At 34.9% G+C, this 18,594-nt stretch overlaps 1 protein-coding gene across 1 annotated transcript in view; it reads right to left on the bottom strand.

Annotated features, from left to right (window-relative positions):
- Positions 1–211: 211 nt before the first annotated feature.
- LOC141540482 (maestro heat-like repeat family member 5) overlaps positions 212–18,594 on the bottom strand; it is a 141,571-nt gene continuing 123,188 nt past the window's right edge. The window contains exons 27-30 of the mRNA XM_074264601.1: positions 17,777–17,899; positions 3,827–3,929; positions 2,961–3,035; positions 212–453 (exon numbers count right to left, since the gene is read on the bottom strand). Of these exons, the coding sequence (XP_074120702.1) occupies positions 356–453; positions 2,961–3,035; positions 3,827–3,929; positions 17,777–17,899 (399 nt within the window). The 3' untranslated portion in view covers positions 212–355. The remainder of the gene's footprint in view (positions 454–2,960; positions 3,036–3,826; positions 3,930–17,776; positions 17,900–18,594) is intronic.

The following is an 18,594-nucleotide window of genomic DNA, read 5'->3' as shown; positions in this document are numbered from 1 at the left end:
TCATTCATAGCCCCATAGCATTTCAGAATGTGTTCCTGTTCATGAAGAGAAAGCAAAGCAGAGCTGAGCCATCTTGGTCTGGTTTGTTCTCCTGAACACCTTGCTTACTTAGTTCAGCAGGATATCCACACCATGTTCTTCTTAGGAGGGAAAACAGTATTGGGAAGGGAATAAGTATAGAATGGGGGACAAGCAAGAGGTCAGAGGCTCCTTTGAACCTAGTTTTTTTTTCTTTTAAATCAAAAAAAGCAGAGCAATTAAACAAAAAACAATTTGGGAATAAGGAAGGTGCCCAGAAGGAATGGAGACATCAGACAGGGAGGAAAGGAGGTGGTGATGTGGGATAGAAATGAGGTTAGAGCATCTGTTTGGATGCACCCTCAAGGAAGGTGGAATGCCTTGTGGCGAAGTCCCTGAAGGTCTGCTCAGGATCTTGCTTAAGTTCTTCCAAAGCTTAAAGAGAGGAAAGGTCAGTGAGTTTCCCTGCCTTTGCCTCTACCCAGGAACCACCCAAGCCATTCCCATGATCCTGGGTCTTGGGTCTATTGCTTCCTGGGGCAAAGGGTGGTGATGGGATGCAGTTAGCATTTAAAGAAAGAGAAAGAACCCCTATCCCCTTCCCTCCCTCTACCAAATCCAACCCATATATATATACCTTCCTCCCTACCCATTTTAGGAAGCGAGGAGGCTCTTTCTCAGGCCATTGGTAGACTGAAACAGGGTCAAAGGGTAGGAGGGAGAGGAAAAAAAATAGTCATACTTTAATAATTATGTAAGGCCTTAATTCCATCACATAATGTTAGGTCTGGAAGAAGTCATTGATATAATTCACATGACTAGAGAGCTTTAGGACCTTATTTAAACAGCATTTTTCTTACAAGATAAGGGGTTAGTCAGTACAAACGTTACTTTTCTCATTTTACAGATCAGGCACACTGGACATGCTTAGCAAATATTTGTGAAATTGAATTGAATTTTACATATTATGGAACTTTAAAAGGTTTATAAAGTACTGCCTTCACAACCATATCTTTGAGGTAGTCAGTGTATAATTACATCAGTTTAATGGATGAGAAAACAGACTTGTGGAAGTAAAATGACTAGACCACCCACAGCTGAACAGGTGTTAGGCCAAGATTTGATCCTAGGTGTCTTAACTCCAAATTAAGAAGAGTAAAAACTGGAAGGGACCTTAAAACATAGAATGTTAGAAGATATAATATTTGAGCTCCTGGGAACCTTAGAACATAGGATGTTAGAACACAGAACATTAGAGGTAGAAGAGAACTTAAAACTTAAAAAGTTAGAACATAGAATGTTCAAGACAGCAGGAACTTTAGAATGTAGAATACTAGAGATAGAAGAAATCTTAGAACTTAGAATGTCAGAATATAGAAAAGTAGAGAGGAGACTACTTTAGAATTTAGAAAACTAAAACATAAAATGTTTGAGTCAACAGGGACCTTAGAACATAGACCACTAGAGATAAAAGAAAACTTAGAAAGTTAGAACATAGAATGTTTGAGCTGGTAGAGACTGTAGAACACTAGATATGGAAGAAGTCTTAGAACTTAAATACCACAACATAGAAAAGCAGAGATAAAAGATACTTTAGAATTTAGAAAACTAGAACATAAAATGTTTGAGTCAGCAGGGATCTTAGAACAAAGAACCCTAGAGATAGAAGGAAACTTAGAAAGTTAGAATACAGAATGTTCGAACTGGCAGGGTCTATAGAACATAGGATATTAGAGATGGAAGTGACCTTAGAACTTAGAAAGCTAGAGCAGAGAATGTTTGAGCTGGTAGGAACATTAGAATATAGAACACTAGAGATGGAAGAGACCGTAACTTAAGACTGTAAGAACATAGAATGTTAGAATTAGAAGCAATTCTAGAACACAGAATGAAGTAGTAGTCATCTAGCTCAACTTTATCACTTTACAGAGAAAGAATTTAAGGTGTAGAGAGGACAACCATATTTTCCCAAAGTCATCTGGAGAGATTTAGTGCCAGTTAAGCCTAGAATTCAGGCTTAGTTCCTTTATACCTTTTAAAGCCAGTCCACTTCTAGTACTTTACCAGAACACTGACCTTTGTGAAACAGCAAAAGCAGGAATTATAATCTGTATAAATAGACAAGTGAGGACTTCAAGAGGGACAAGGTGCCTCATCCGATGTTGCACAGTTTACGGGTGGCAAAGCCAGTTATGAAATTCAGGCCTTTCTGATTCCCAGAACTTTTCTATGTTCTGACATTCTAAGTTTTAAGACTTCGTCCATCTCTAGTGTTCCATGTCATAATATCCCATGTTCTACAGTCCCTTCCAACTCAAATATTCTGTGTTCTAACTTTCTAAGTTTTTTTCTATCTCTAATGTTCTATGTTCTAAGATCCCTGCTGACTCAAACATTTTATGTTTTAGCTTTCTAAGTTCTGAGGTATTTTTCATCTCTACTTTTGGTTAAGGCCCTAGTAGGAAAGCAAGAAGAAAATGGTAGGGAGGAGAAAAGGGTCTCCATGAATGGCCTTGAGAGGCTTTGTATGAACTTTTTTCTTAGAGCTAGTTTCTTTTGGTCCTGCCTAGCATCTTTATCAACTTCCTCCAATCAATCTTAGATTTTGTACAGCTTTTTGTTCTTTATTGCTAAGGTCGTCTCCTGAAAACTGAATTTGTGATGAAGTGAAATTTGAGAGCCAGTGTGGATCAGGAGTCTAATGCTGGCCCGGGTTCCTTTTCTGGGTCTCAGTTTCCTTCTCTGTAAAATGAGGGAGGCTGGACTAGGTGACCACTGAGGTCCTTTCAGCTCTGACATTCTATGTTCCACAATTTTAGACCCCTAGGGCCAGGGAAAGCCCACCTGCTAGAAGGAGAGAAGCAGGGAGAGGAAGATGGAATGGAATGGTGATTGAGTTGGCAGTTAAGAAAGGAAGGGGCTGATCCCAATCTGGGCCTTACTGGAATAGAACAAGGTCAAGTCAACTTCACTCGATTTCTGGAAGATAGCATCAGGATAATAACAGATGGTATAACCTGAATGGAAAAACAAAGGGTTCATTGAGTACTCATTTCCCAGGCAGGAGCTGGTGATAATGGGTGAGAACAATAGTCATGGCCCATCTTTGGGACTTTAGCAATTTCTCTTCTTCTCTTCTCTGGGTAAGGGTGAAATCAGGATATAAGTGGCTGTGGTGGGGAGGTGAGAGGAGAGGGCTGTGGCAGGATCTAGAATGGGAGTTTGGTCATGGTTGGCAGTATAGGCACTTGGGTGATGAGGTGCTTGATTGGTGACTGAGGTTTCAGAGAAAAATTTTTTTCATCTACAGCCCAAAGCTGGTGGTATGCTGCAAGAAAGTACGAGGGAATGGGAATAGAGGAATAAAGGAAAGGACAAGAAAAGAACAGAGAAGAGAGGACAGAGACACAAAAAAGAAGAGAAGAGAAGAAAGGAAGAGAGAAATGAGACAGAGGAAGATTGGAGAAAAGAAAAGCAAAAGAATAGAAAGGAAGAGAGGAAAAATGCAAAAAGGACAAGAGAAAGTTGAGGAAAGAAGAAGAGAAAAAGGAAAAAGAGAAGGAGTAAGAAAGGAAGAAAGCAGAAGAGAGATAAGTATAAGAGGAGGAAAACTGAAAGGGAGACTAGAAAAGGAGAGAGGGAGGGAAGGAAGGGGGAAGGTGGGGAGAAAGAGAGAGAGAGAGAGAGAGAGAGAGAGAGAGAGAGAGAGAGAGAGAGAGAGAGAGAGAGAGAGAGAAAAGAAAAACAGGATAGAAAACAAAAATGGAAGGAGAGAAGGCTCAGCATATTCTAGTTTCTTCTTCCTTACCTATAAACAAGGCCGCTGAAAGTTTGAGGTTTCGATGGGGACTATGGAGATATTTGAGAGCCTGTGAGAGGTGCACTGGAAATTCTCCTTCGCTATTCTCCATCTGTCAAGAGAGAAGATATTGGGGAGGGGTTTCATTTTATAGATTTGACTGCCCTTTCCCCAAGGGTTATAGATCTTAAGCCCCAGGAACACTGTGTTCTCTTTGCTCTTTGAGTCCCTTTTCAGGGAGAAGGAGGATTAACTATGATCTTGGACCCTGAGCCCTTAGCCTGTCACCTAGCCACCCCAGGTGTATTATGCACATTTTCTCAGTCATTTATTAATAATGTGCATTCATAATAATAGCTCACATTTCCTCTGAAATAGATAGTACAAAGTCTTATTAACTTCATTTTATGGATGTTTAAACTGAGAATTAAGTGAGGTAAAATGGATGTTCATGGTCATCATATAAATAGTATCAGAAGTGCAACTCACACCTATGTCTTCTGAAATTCTTTACTGCTTTCCACTGTCTTAACCATAGACACCAGACATCAGACATTTACTGAGCAGCTAGTGCAGTCTCAATCTTGTACTAGAAGCTCTTTGGCTTGCCCTCAAGGGACTTAGAATACTGTAATACAAGGTAAAAAGGGTCAGGGATCATCCCTTGAAATTTGGGATTCTCAGACAACAGGGGCTGAGACTCTCCCCCACCCACTCAATAATTCTGCCTTCTTTTCACTAATTTTATTTATAGCTCAATAAAGATACATAGAATGAACACAGCAACATATTTTTAACACTGATTTAAAAAAAGACCACAAATAGTGAAAGAACAAACTGAATAATCAAGGTCTCAAGGGCAAGAAGATTGTGAAAGTTGAACATATAATCTTAGAATATAGAATGAGCCCAGTAAGAGCTAGAAGAAAACAGAACTCTTGCATATAAAGCATTGAATGGTAGAATTACAACTTGGTTTATGATGGAGCCAACTTGTGAAGACTCCTAAGAATTGATTATTAAATTTTCAATGTGACTATACTTTGGAAATCAGCTACAAATGAGGGCTTGATTTATTGTTTTGTTGATTGTCTAGACTTTTAAAAATGGTGGGAGAAAATGTTAATGTAGATTAAATTTAAAGCATATCTATACTTTTTTTTTTCCTGGAGAGCTGGTTGTTAAACATATCTCAGGATACTCCTTCTCAAGAAGCTGAAGGCTCAGTAAAGAGAACCTTGGAAATTGAGAGAGATCAAGTGACTGAGTGATAGGTCTAAGGTGACACAATTAGCAAATATAAATATATATGTATGTAGTATGTATGTATTCACACAGAGATGTGTACATATACACATACATATATATACATACATAAAGATATCTAAATATATGAAATTTAAATATATACATGTATATGATCACCACAGTCCAGAGATTCATAAAATTGTAGAGCTGGAAAGGACTTTATCTAGTTTAATCCCTACTTGATAAAGAATTCCCATTATAATATACCTTGCATGTGTTCCTCCAGCCTCTTGCTTGAAAGGGAATAATTTGCTTTCTGAGGAAGCCTAGTTTACTTTTGGATGGGTTCTTCTTGTTACTAATTTTTTCCTAATATATATATATATATAGCATAGTTCCTGGTACACAGATGATGATTAATAAATGCTCATTCCCAATTCTTCTCCCTTATAGTTTTGGCCCAAGGTCATTTACCATTCTGGTTGCCGCCTTTTCGGCGGTGCTCCCCAATTGATCATTTTCTTTCCTAAAATGTGCTACATAGAACTGAAATCATGATTTCTGAAGGGCAAAGGTCAGAGGGAAGGTGACATCCTTGTCTCTAGAAGCCATGTCTCTCAATCCTAGCTCAAGTTCACATTACTTTCTTGTTATAGCACATCCCTGGTTCACTCCAAATTTGCTGTCCACTAAAACATCTCTTTTTTCATTAAAAATGCTTTTTTGATGTCTTTTTACATCAGTTATCTCTGGAAAAAGACCTCCCTCCTTAACCCCTCTACTCTCCATTGAATCTTTGCTTCAATCAATATCCCCCCTCCCCCTCCAACAAACTCTTTTATTTATTTATTTTAGCACACATTGCTTTGTGAATCATTTTGGGAGAGATGGGAAAGGTAGAAAAAAAAACAGAAAAAAGAAGTGAAAATAGCATGTGTTGATTTACATTCAATCTTTTTAATTCTTTTTCTGGATGAAGATGGCATTTTCTGTCCAAAGTCTATTGGAATTGCTTTGAATCACTGAATCACTGAGAACCACCAAATCTTTCATAAATGATCATTGCACACACTTGCTATTATTTCTGGTTCTGCTTATTTCTCTCAGCATTAGTTCATATACATCTTTCCAAGTCTTTCTAAAATCAACTTGTTCATCTTTTTTTTAATAGAATAATAATATTCCATTATCTTCATATACCACAACTTATTCAGCCATTCCCCAAATGATGGGCATCTACTCATTTTCCAATTCTTTGCTACCACAAAAAGAGCTGCTACAAACATTTTTGCACATATGGGTCCTTTTCTCTCCTTTATGATTTTCTTGGGGTACAGACCCAGTTATGATACTGCTGGGTCAAAGTCTATACACAGTTTTATAGCCATTTAGAAATATAGTTCCAGATTTCTCTCTCAAATGGTTGGATCACTTCACAATTTCACCAAAAATGCATTAGTGTCTCAGTTTTCTTACATCCTCTCCAACATTTATTATTATCTTTTCCTGTCAGCCAATTTGAGAGGTGTGAGGTGGTATCTCAAGAGTTGTTTTAATTTGCATTTCTCTAATCAATGGTGATTTAGAGCATTTTTTTCATATGATTATAGATGGCTTTAATTTCATCATCTGAAATTTGTTTGTTCATATCCTTTGACCATTTATTGATTGGGGAATAAGTTGTATTCTTATAAATTTGACACAGTTCTTGATATATTTTAGAAATGAGATCTTTATCAGAAATACTGAATATGAAGATTTTTTTATCAGTTTTGTACTGCCCTTTTAATTTTGTTTCTGTTGATTTTGTTTGTGCAAAAATTTTTTAGTTTAATGTAATCACAGTTGTCCATTTTACCTTTCACAATGTTCTCTAGTTCTTCTTTAGTCTAAATTTCTCCCTTCTCCAAAGAGAAATTAGGAATTCTTAATTAGTTTATGGTATCATTCTTTATGCCCACTCCATGTGTTCATTTCGACCTTATTTTGGTATGGGGTATGAGATGTAAGTCTATGTCGAGTTTCTGGCATTATTTTCCACCAACAAACTCTTAATATAGAAATAGCAAATGACAATGAATTCAACATTCTGCCCTGATAGTTCCCATTTTTCTGCCATAAAATCACTGAAAGATCCAGAGAATAGATAATATGACATTATCAATTCTCTGGATCCTTCCTTGATTTTTCAGTTACTCAAACTACTAGTAGTCTTTTAATTTATGTTGCTATTTTGCTTATTTTATTTCTTTGGTTATGTCCTCAATCACTCTATGCCAATGTATATACATATTCCTACTAGATTTCTCTAAATTCTTGATATTTTGTCATTTCTTAATGCACAATAATATCTATTATATTTTTTAGTGGGAAGATGGACCAGTGAAGGTTGGTGCTAAAGCCTGCCTTATGTTCAATTGGAGGCTAGATAAGCCTACTTCTTGAAGGACCCCTTGCTTCCTTGCTTCCTATTTCATAGTATGCATTTGTATTCTGTTCCTGTTGGTTTAGTGTATAATCATGAAAAAGCCTTTTAATTGACTGAATTGCATATGATCTCTTCCCCAATTGCCATCAGAGGCCTAATAATTGAAGATAGTAGAAGGACCTGCCACTTGCAATAGGTAGTATCTCACCCTGAGGAGTGGATTCCTTGTGCCAGCTCAGTAGTGAGTTGATCTGGTAGCTAAGATGCTGTGTCATGAAATCAAGGAAGTGACTTGTCCATTATCTACACTATGACTACAAATGAACTTGGTTAACAGGGAATATTTCATAGCAACCATTTTGAGATCTGACTCAATCTCTGCAGGGCTGTGGAGATAGATGAATATATGTTTCTTGTGTGAAATACTGTGCTTCAGTATTTGCTACTCTTCTCAGTAAATATTCCTTTATAAAATCTGATTGATGTTCATTGGTTAAATACCGATAAGATATTGATGATCAATATTGGGGGAACAACAAAGTAGGTGGGAATTCATGAGCAATAGTCTTAGAAAAATCATCCTTTTTTCCTCAGGGTTACCATTAGAACCCTGTTGCGTGAGTTAAGCTTGTGTTCTGGTACTCAAGCTTCTAGTCTGAGTATAAATTGGAAAAGCAAGCCTAAAACTTAAGCAGTACATAGTCATGCATCATAGTTTCTGAAGTCATTCCCCAGTTGATGGAATCCAACTTTTCTTTGAGCTCTTTTCTACTGTGATCAGTGTTGCCAGAAATATATTGGTAAGTATTGGGTCTTTGTTTCTGTCTTTATCTTCCTTCCTTCCTTCGATTTTATTTCATATTTATTTTTATGTCCAAGTAGTTCTACCTACTTTATTTTTTCCTCCAATTGACAATTTAGTAACTTGTTTTGCATAATTCCAAAATGACAACTCTATCAAGTTCATTGATTGTTCAATAATGTATATGTGTGTGTGTGAATTTTCAGGGTATGAAGTGTTTTTAAAATTTGCATTTATTTTACTATGATTGATATGGAGTATATTTTCAAAAGGCCATTTCAAATTTCCAATTCTTGTTTGAAAACTTTCTATCCTTTCACCACTTATCTGCTAAAGAATAACTTCTCTTGGTATTTCTATATTTGAATGAAGTCCCTGTATCATGGATACATGGACTCTTGTTACTGATATTTGATAATATATATTTTTCCTACTCTGCCATTTCTCTTTTAACACTGCCTTCATTAATTTTATTTGTACAAAAGCTTTTTAATTTTATGTAGTTGAAAGATGTTTGATTTGGTTTTGATCTGTTTGATCTAGTTGGGCTGGCAGGACCTCTTTTTAATAAAGTCATTTTATGCTTTTCATAATGATGGTTTTCTTTTCTAGATGTAAACTAAATGTCTCTCTAATTTCTAGAATTTAAATTCTACAATTTCCCCAGCAATTTATGCCAAACACATTAGCTGAAAATTTGCTGATTCTATTCCTTTTCACCTCTTATCACTTAAAAATGGAAACATTTGCCCCTCTCTGAGTTCATGGTACCTTTCCCATTCTTTAGAATCTTTTAGGTATCACCAAGGTTGGCTCAGCAATCCCATTTTCCGATTCTTTTAAAATTCAAGAATGTGGTTTTTCTCATTCAGGTGAGTTGAATTTGTTAAGGACATCTGAATGTTCTTTTGCTATCTCTTCACTTATCTTTGTTGAAACTCTCCATTAGCCATTTTTAGTTCACTTTCAATGCCAAAGTTTTCTGAGGAAATGGAAGTAAGAAAAAAAATTGAGCACCTCTGTTTTTTCTCTGTTGTGTTATTATTGTGCTATTCATCTTGAGGAGTGAGCATATTCCTTCTTCCCCTTTCATTTTCCTTAGCTTTCTTCGCCATCCTCCAGTCAAAATGAAATTTAGCATTCCTATCATTATTCTCACAGAATTATGTCATGCTCTTAGCATTATTTTGTTGCCTGCCCTTGCTTCCTTTGTCCATACCTACCTTTACAAAATTTAAGTTGGTTATTGAGTTTATTGTATGTTCATATCAATTTTTTAGCTTCTGTTTTTGCCTTTTCATTGAAATGGTTTCTCTTTGTTTCTTTAGCATTTTATTCTTGAGCATCTTCCATCCCTCCTGAGCTGGCATCCTTTGTCAATCTTAGTTTATAGAATTCTATTCATCCTTTTCCTGAAATTTGTTTTCCCTTTTAAATCTGCTTTCCCAAAATCTAAAGTGCATGTCAGACTTTTTCTACCACAAAATCTAGAATGATGATGATAATGATGACTGGCATTCATATATTTATGTAGTACTTTAAGGTTTGCAAAACACTTTACAAATATTGTCTCATTTGATTTTCAAAACCACTCTAGGAGAAGATATGTGCTACTATTATCCATAGTTTACAGATGAGGAAACTGAAGCAGAAAGTAGTTAAGTGATTTGCCCAGGGTTACATGACTAGTTCTTGAGACTTGATTCAACCTCAGATTTTCCTGATTGCAGGTCCAGTGGTCCAGTGTTCTATTACTTTGCCACCTGGTTGCTCCTCTTCCTATAGAGTAGTTACTTCTTCCTAAGGTTCCCACTCTGGAAAAACCAGCTCCTTCTTATTAATGAGACTCATACCCTCAGAGAATATCCTAATCTAGAGATTTTCAAGAGAGGGGCTATGAACTTTTTTTTTGGAAAAATATTATGATAAATGTATTTTGAAAAATTGTTTTTTGTAACCCTATGTATTTAATTTTATTCATTTAAAATCATTATTCCAAGAAACAGTCCGTAGACTTCACCAGACTGTCAAAAGGCTGGGAGTGTGTATGTGTGTGTGTGTGTGTGTGTGTGTGTGTGTGTGTGTGTGTGTGTGATTTACAGATGATAAAACTGACTGGCAGAGGATATAACTTATTCAACTAAGACCAACCAGCTAAACTAATAGTAGAACTGGTACTTTTAACTTTGGTTTCCTCTACTGCTCCAAGTTCACTTGCTAATCTAAGGATTTGATCTATTCAAGTGAACTGAGTTGGAGACTTGATGGCTGGAGCCTTTAATATGAGTTTTCTAATGTACTTGTGCAAGTCTCCAAAACATTGAAGCTTTGGCAAAGTTCACTGTTACCATTGAGTGATGGGAAACCTTCTTGTTTGCAATTAGAAACTCTTAGAAAAACAAGGATTCAGTATATCCTGAATCACCTTCATGTTAAATTGGTTCAGGGGAAAAAAACTTGAATTGATGCTTCTTTTGAGTGGAAAATTTTGAGAGGGAATGTGGGTGTGAATTGAGAACATGGAAACATTTGCTCTACAACTTACTATTTTTTTAAAAAGATGTTGATAATGCAGGTGTGGGTGTGAAAGACAGACTGGGTAAATAAAGAAGGTGGTAGATTTGCAGACTCAGAGACTGTCAGAGCTGGAAGGGAGCTTCCAGGGGATCATCCCTCTACCCTCCCTTCCCCACAATTAACAGGATAGGATTAAGATTAGGAGAAGGGAAGGGGGTTCCACAAGGTCATATAGCCAATGATTGGCATTGACAGAATTTGAACTCAGGTTTCTAAATCCTAGTCATACACTTTCTTTTTTTCCCCCTTTTTCTTTCTTTCTCTCTTACCTAGGGTCACATAGCCAGGAAGTGGCTGAGATCAAATTTGAACTCAGGTCCTCCTGACTTCTCATGTATTCCTGACTTCAAGACTGGCTGGTGCTCTTATCCACTGTGCCACTTAGTTGCCCCATCATATACTTTCCATTGCTTATTCACTATTTTGGTTCCTAAACTGAAACAGTACTAAACTATGTCATCTTGGAAATAACCTCTTATAAAATAGAGTGATGTATTGGGGCTTAGCAAGTAGCTTTTGTTGAATTAAATCAAATCAATAGTCTTTATTTCTGTGATCTAGTCCCAGTTTGCCTTTTCTACTTAATAAAAATCATAGAATCCTATATCAGAGGTGTCAAATGTGCAGCCCCATTGTGGTCACAGTATTCTCAAGTGTGGCTGAATAAGATTAAAATATCATTAGGAAATATTAAACAAAATAAGTAAAATAAAACACAGATAATGTTAACATGTTAAAGTTATTATATAGGCAGGGATATGTATGGTTTAGTGGCCATTCCTATTTGAAATAGTCTAGACTTCAGTTCGGTATATTAGATAATATAATATTAAATGACAGAGCAGGAAGGGACCTTAGGACAGAAAATAATAAGTGGTGGAAGGAACTTGAGAAGCCATTTATTCTATTGTTTTGGTCTCAGTCTATCTTTTCCACTTAATAATACAGCTACACTGCTATTGGTGCAAATGCCCCCCAGTGGTGGCAATGTTAAAATTCTTATTGCATATTTTGGATAGATTGGACAAATGACTATATTTTATATAACTTCAGATAATGCAAAATCAAATAGAGCTACCCATTTCAGGGAATTCATTATTTGCATTAATAGGGACCTAGGTGTAGAGTCAGAGAATTATAATCTATTACCAATTGGAAAGGATCTTAGAACATAAAATATGTTGAGAGCATATGAAATGAAGATGAAATAGAAGATTTCAAAGAGATATGAAAAGACAAATAAAATGATGTAGACTGAAGAAAGCAGAACTGGAAGAATAATTTGTTGTAGTGTTAATATTATAAAAATGAACAATGTTAAAGATTTTTTATAAACTAATGGAGAATAAAATAAGCAGAATGAGGAAAACAATATAGACAACAAACATAAAATTAAAAATTATAATAACTATGATCAATACAATCACCATGATTTCAAAGACTGCTGATGAAATATACTATTCTCTATTGGGAAAAGAGAGTAGCTAAAAGATTTAGGGTACAGAATTATATACACACATATACATATATAATATGTATACATATATGTATATAATATGTACACACACATATAAATATATAACTAAATAAATTTAGATATATGCACACATACAAGTATATACACACATATAACATACATATAAATGAATATTACTAGATAAATTTAGATATATAATATAAACATATATATACAAATATACATACACACAATACACATATACATACACACATACACAAACACAAACATCTTACATATATATGACAGTGCATATGTATATATGTGACATATACAAACATATTTGCATATAGCCAATGAGAGAATTTATTTTGATTAACTCTGCATACTTGTTACCAGAAATTTGTTTTTGCTTTCCTCCCCACAATGAAGTAGGGGTAAGAGGAAGAGAAAATAGATTTGTTAATAAAAATATTAAGAAGGGGATGCTATAGCTATGGAATGTTATATGCACTTTCAAATGATGTTGTTATATCATTAGTTTTACTAAGATAACTCTTGAGGAATGGAGGTGAACTAAAAATGGGATATAAATCATTCTGTTTAACATTAGTAAAATTTGTTTAATGGAAAAATTGAGATCCAGGGACTCTTATTCAGAGTTAGTGAAAGTTAGTGACAAGATAGGAATCAAATCCAGAACTCCTGAATTCCTACTATATAGTGTTCTTTCTCCTACCCAATATTCTTATTATTCTCCTCTATATATTGTACACTCTGACCAAGCTGAACTGTTAAATTTATCTGTTTCATATTTCCTATCTTCTCTCTATTACTTATTCTGGTACCCACATATCTCTCTACCTGTTGATATTCTTTCCATTCTAGAGTGGCCTGCTTCAAAAGCCTTCCTAGATCTTCAGGTCAAAAATTTTCTTTTTATGGATAGCTACCTTCTCTCTTCTTCCTCCAGGTTTTTGCCTTCTCCCTAGCATCTTTTGCCTATTTTATTATTCTTTCCTATTTCTCTTTGTCTTGTTTGTCTCCTTGCCTGAAGTCTCTTGCTAGGTTGTGAGAGCAGAGATGCTTGCCTTTGTGTTTCCCCCAGAAATGTGTCCAAAGTTTGACAATAAATCTCTGCTGAAAGAATGGGATTTCTACAATGTTGCAACATAGAAAGCTCTTCCTTTCTTCATAGACTTGATCATGTGCCTCCTTTGTTCAAATAGAAGGCTCCTAATCACTGCTTACATGACATTCAAATCCTTTTACTTGACATTTAAAGCCCTTTGTAACCTGTGATCGTCCTACATTTTCTGCCTTATTTCCTATTATCCTCTCTCCCTTCCAGGGAGTTCTGAAAAACTCTATTGCTCTAGGCAAACTGATCTATTCCAATTCTCCTGTCCTATATCATTGCCTTAACACTTCACCTTTGCCTTTGTTTACCCTGGTATCTGTGTCTAGAATGACTTCTTTCTCCCTTTTCATATATTGACATCTTATCAGTTGGAGCTAAAGTTTATCTGAAATATTACTGTTTCTCCGGGAAGCCTTTTTGTCATAATAATCTTTCCCTTCAAACCTCACATAATACTTTGTTTATTCCTCTTCTCTCCCTTGACTATTACCATTTAATAATTTGTATTATGGCTACTTGTATTGGTGTCACAGTCTTCTGTTAGATAATAAGTTCCTCAAAACTAGGGATGGTGCCTAATTAAAATTAATTCACAAGATTAGTATGAGGAAGGAACTTTGCCAGTCTTAGAGTACCATGAAAATATGAATTCTTTTATTATTACTGATGTTGCTCTCATTATTTTATAAACTTTATATCTCTCTAGAAAATCTTTGAATGACTATGTTCAGTGCTTAAGTAATAAATGTATTTATAGTTCTCTTAAGGGAAAGAGGTCAGTTATTTTTCCTATTGGACAAACGATATCATTTACTTATTTGTTATTTTATTTTTTGTACAATGGAGGTGGTATAGTGGATAGAATGCTCAGTCTGGAATTAAGAAAACTCATCTTCCTGAATTCAAATCCAATTTTAGACACTTGGCTATATGACCCCGGGCAACTCAATTTAAGTCAGTTTCCTTATCTGTAATATGAGCTGGAAAAGAAAATGGCAAACTATTCCAGTATATTTGCCAAGAAAACTTCAAAAAGAGTTGTAGAGAGTCAGACATGATTGAAAAAAAATTATTTTTAAATTTGGAGCTTTATAAATATCAAATAAGATAAATATTTCTAGTAGAACCCAAAAAGAGGAACACATGCACTGCTGTGAATCTCTATCATGAATTTATTCTCCATAGCTTTATTCTCCAAACAAATTCAGTAGGTTGAATTTTGTTTTCAAAACTGTCCTGCTTGTCTGTTTCCTACTGACCTTCCTTCTGTTCTCTTCGTCAATGATCTTTTAAAATATTTTTCTAATTTTATTCATTTTGTTAATTTTATCATTAACTCCCTTTTCTTCAACCTCCCCAAACTGAAGGGAACTCTATTATCATTGAAGTGAAAGGAAGAAAAACAAATCCCAGTATCATAAATGCAGAATCAAAAACAAATCCCCACTTTGGCTAAATCCCAAAATCAATGTCTCCTTCTGTACCTCCTGTTTGTAAGTAAAGAGCCATATTTTAACATTGGTCATCTGGAGTTGTGATTTTTGGTGTTTAGTTTAGTTGTGTCTGCCTCTTTGTGACCCCATTTGGAGTTTTCTTGGAAGAGACATCAGATTGATTTGCCATTTCCTTCTCCAATTCATTTTGCAAATGAGGAAACTGAGGCAAACAGGGTTAAGTGACTTGCTCAGGTCACATAGTTAAAAGTAAGTGTCTGAAGCTTGATATGAACTCAGGAAGATGAGTCTTCTTGACTTCAGGCCCAACTCTCTATCCAGTGACCCAATTGACTCCTGGGGGAATTGTGATTGGTTATTACTTTGTTTTTTTTTTTTTCCAATGTTATTTTTAAATTGTTCTCTAGATTTTGCTCATTTCACTTTTTATCAGTTTATAAAAGTCTTCCCAGGTTTAGAAACTCTCTCTTTTGTCATTTCTTATGGTGCAATAATATTTCATTCCATTCATATTCCATAATTTGTTCAGTTATTCCTCAATTGATGGGAACATCTTTTGTATTCTAGTTATGGGCTACCACAAAAAAAATCTATTATAAATATTTTTGTACATGTGGGTTTCTTTTTTTCCCTCTTACTTTGGCCTCATTTGGGATATATGTGTAGTAGTGGAATTACTGGGTAAAAAGGAATGTTTAGTGACTTTTTGAATATAGTTCTAAATTGCTTTCCAGAAGAAACAGACCAATTTCACAGCTTCACCAAAAATATATCTTTGTGCCTCTCCAAAAATGGTCTTTTTTTTTCCTGTCATATTAGCCAAACTGAGGTGCTACTTCAGTTATTTTAAATTACTTTTTGTTATTAGTGGCATTTTTACATTAACATGAATATTTTTATATGTTAACAGCTTGGACTTTTTCTTTAGAGGACTACATGTTTTGTTTCCTTTGTCTGTATCTACCTATCAGGCAATGTTTCTTGTTCTTATATAATTGAGTCAGTTCTTTATGTATCTTGGATGTTGGACTTTTATTTGAGAAATGTGCTTCAAAGATTCCCTCACCCCACCTTAGTAAATTGCTTGCCTTCTAATTTTAACTATATTAACTTTGTGCAATTATTTTTAGTTTTGGTTGATCAAAATGATCTGTTTTATTTCCTATGATCTTCTCCTTCTCTTGCTTGGCTATGTGCTCTTCTTTTCCCCAAGCTTGTATTAAATATTTCCTTTCTTGCTTCTCTACTTAGTTTATTATCTGATTTTTTATTTTTCTTATGTATACATTTGGATTTATCCATCTATTATATATTTATCTGTATATATATAATAAGTAATATGTATACATATATAAACATAGTAACATGTATATGTGTGCAAATAAATAAAATGAGTAATAATTTTAAAAATTTAAATCTAATTACTATCAGATTGCTTTCCAATTTTTCCTGATGTTTTTTGTCCGATATAGAGCACTTGCCCCAGTAGTTTGGGTTTATCAAACATGATATTGTATGTGATTTTGTCTATTATTTCTTAACCAATACCAAATGGTTTTGGTGACTGTTGCTTTATAATATAGTTCTAGATCAGGTACAGCTAGACCACCTTCATTTAATTTTTTTTTTCATTACTTCCCTTGAAATTCTCGACCTTTTGTCATTCCATATGAATTCTGTCATTTTTTATAGTTTATATAGTTTCTTGGGAGTCTGATTGGTATAGCACTAAATAAATAGATTATTTTAGGGAGTATTGTAATTTTAATTATATTCGCTCGGCCTGTCCAAGAGCACTGAATGTCTTTCCAATTATTTAAATCTGACTTTATTTTTTGTGGCAAGTGTTTCATAATTTTGCTCATATAATTCCTGACTTTCCTTTGGTAGATGGATTCCCAAATATTTTATACTATTGACAGTTATTTTGAATGGGATTTCTCTTTGTATCTCTTGCTCTTGGATTGTGTTGGTAATGTATAAAAATGCTGAAGATTTATGTGGATTTATTTTGTATCCTGCAACTTTGCTAAAGTTCTGAATTATTTCTAATAGCTTTTTAGCAGAGTCTTTGGGGTTCTCTAAGTATACCATCATGTCATCTCCAAAGAGTGATAGTTTGATTTCCTCATTTCCTACTCTAATTCCTTGAATCTCTTTCTCGGCTCTTATTGCCGAGGCTAGCATTTCTAGTACTATATTGAACAGTAATGGCGATAGTGGGCAACTTTGTTTCACTCCTGATCTTACAGGGAAAGGTTCCAGTTTATCGCCTTTACATATGATGCTTACTGATGGTTTTAAATATATGCTCGTTATTATTTTAAGGAATAGTCCATTTATTCCTATACTCTCAAGCGTTTTTAGTAGGAATGGATGTTGGATTTTATCAAATGCTTTTTCTGCATCTATTGAGATGCAGCCCTGTATTCCTGGTATAAATCCTACTTGATCATAGTGTATTATCCTGGGGATGATTTTCTGAAGTCTTTTTGCTAATATCTTATTTAAGATTTTAGCATCAATATTCATTAATTAGATTGGTTTATAGTTTTCTTTCTCTGTTTTCAATCTACCTGGTTTAGGTATCAGTACCATGTCTGTGTCATAAAAGGGATTTGGTAGGTCTCCTTCAATTCCTATTTTTTCAAATAGTTTATATAGCATTGGAGTTAGTTGTTCTTTAAATGTCTGGTAGAATTCACATGTAAATCATCTGGTCCTGGGGATTTTGTCTATTATATAACAAATATTTTTCACTGATTAACTTCTCTTTAGCCAACACCAAATAGAAACTAAATCATTAACAAAATATTTTTTCCCTCCTTCCTACCTTAGCCTTGACCCACTTACCAGAGAGGACCAGAGAAAATGGCGGGCAGTGAGTCCTTTTTCCCAGGCCAGTGTACAGAATAGAGTGTGGCGGAGCTTCCAATTCAAGAACACAGCACAACGGTAGAAAGTGAACTTGCATTTCTGCAAGGTAGAGATAGAGCTGATGGATCTTCCTCCTTAGTCCCCAAATGTGCTTCAAATCTCCCTCCCCCTCCCCTGCATGAAGAAAGCTGGCTTTCTAGAGTTGGAAGGACCTTGAGGAAAATCATTATGTCTAATTGTGATCAGAGCCAATGACTTGGGGCCCATCAGATAAAATTATAAGTATCAAGATATTTCCCATATTTACAGACATATGAAGTGCTTTTGTTATAACAGCCTCAAAAGCAGGGAATATTAGCATGAGTGATTGTCAGTCCTTTATTACTACATCATTTTGACATAAGGAGAAACTGAGGCTCTGAGAGGTTAAGAAAATAATTATTAATAAGTATTGAAGTCAGGATTTGAAGACATTCTCCTGTAGCCACTTTGCCTCAGGCAGAGGTCTGAATCAATCAACAAATATTTATTAAGAGCCTTATAAATCCCATTCATTGTATAGTAGCTGAGTATATAAAGACAAAAACGAAAGCCTTCAAAGTGCTTATATTTTACTGGGGGAGTTAAAATGTAGACATTGATATAAAATATATGTACAAATTAATACAAGGTAATTTTGTTGAAAAATGACACTAACATCTTGGCATGGTGGAAATTAGAAATGGTCTCATATAAAGAAGATGGCACTTGAGCTAAATTTTGAAGGAAATTAAGGATTCTATCAAAAAATAGTG

The sequence above is a fragment of the Sminthopsis crassicaudata genome, chromosome 1 (assembly GCF_048593235.1).
Source record: "Sminthopsis crassicaudata isolate SCR6 chromosome 1, ASM4859323v1, whole genome shotgun sequence".
Taxonomy (NCBI): Eukaryota; Metazoa; Chordata; class Mammalia; order Dasyuromorphia; family Dasyuridae; genus Sminthopsis; species Sminthopsis crassicaudata.
The sequence above is the reverse complement of the archived record's forward strand: the minus strand, read 5'-3'. Positions and strand labels throughout refer to the sequence as shown.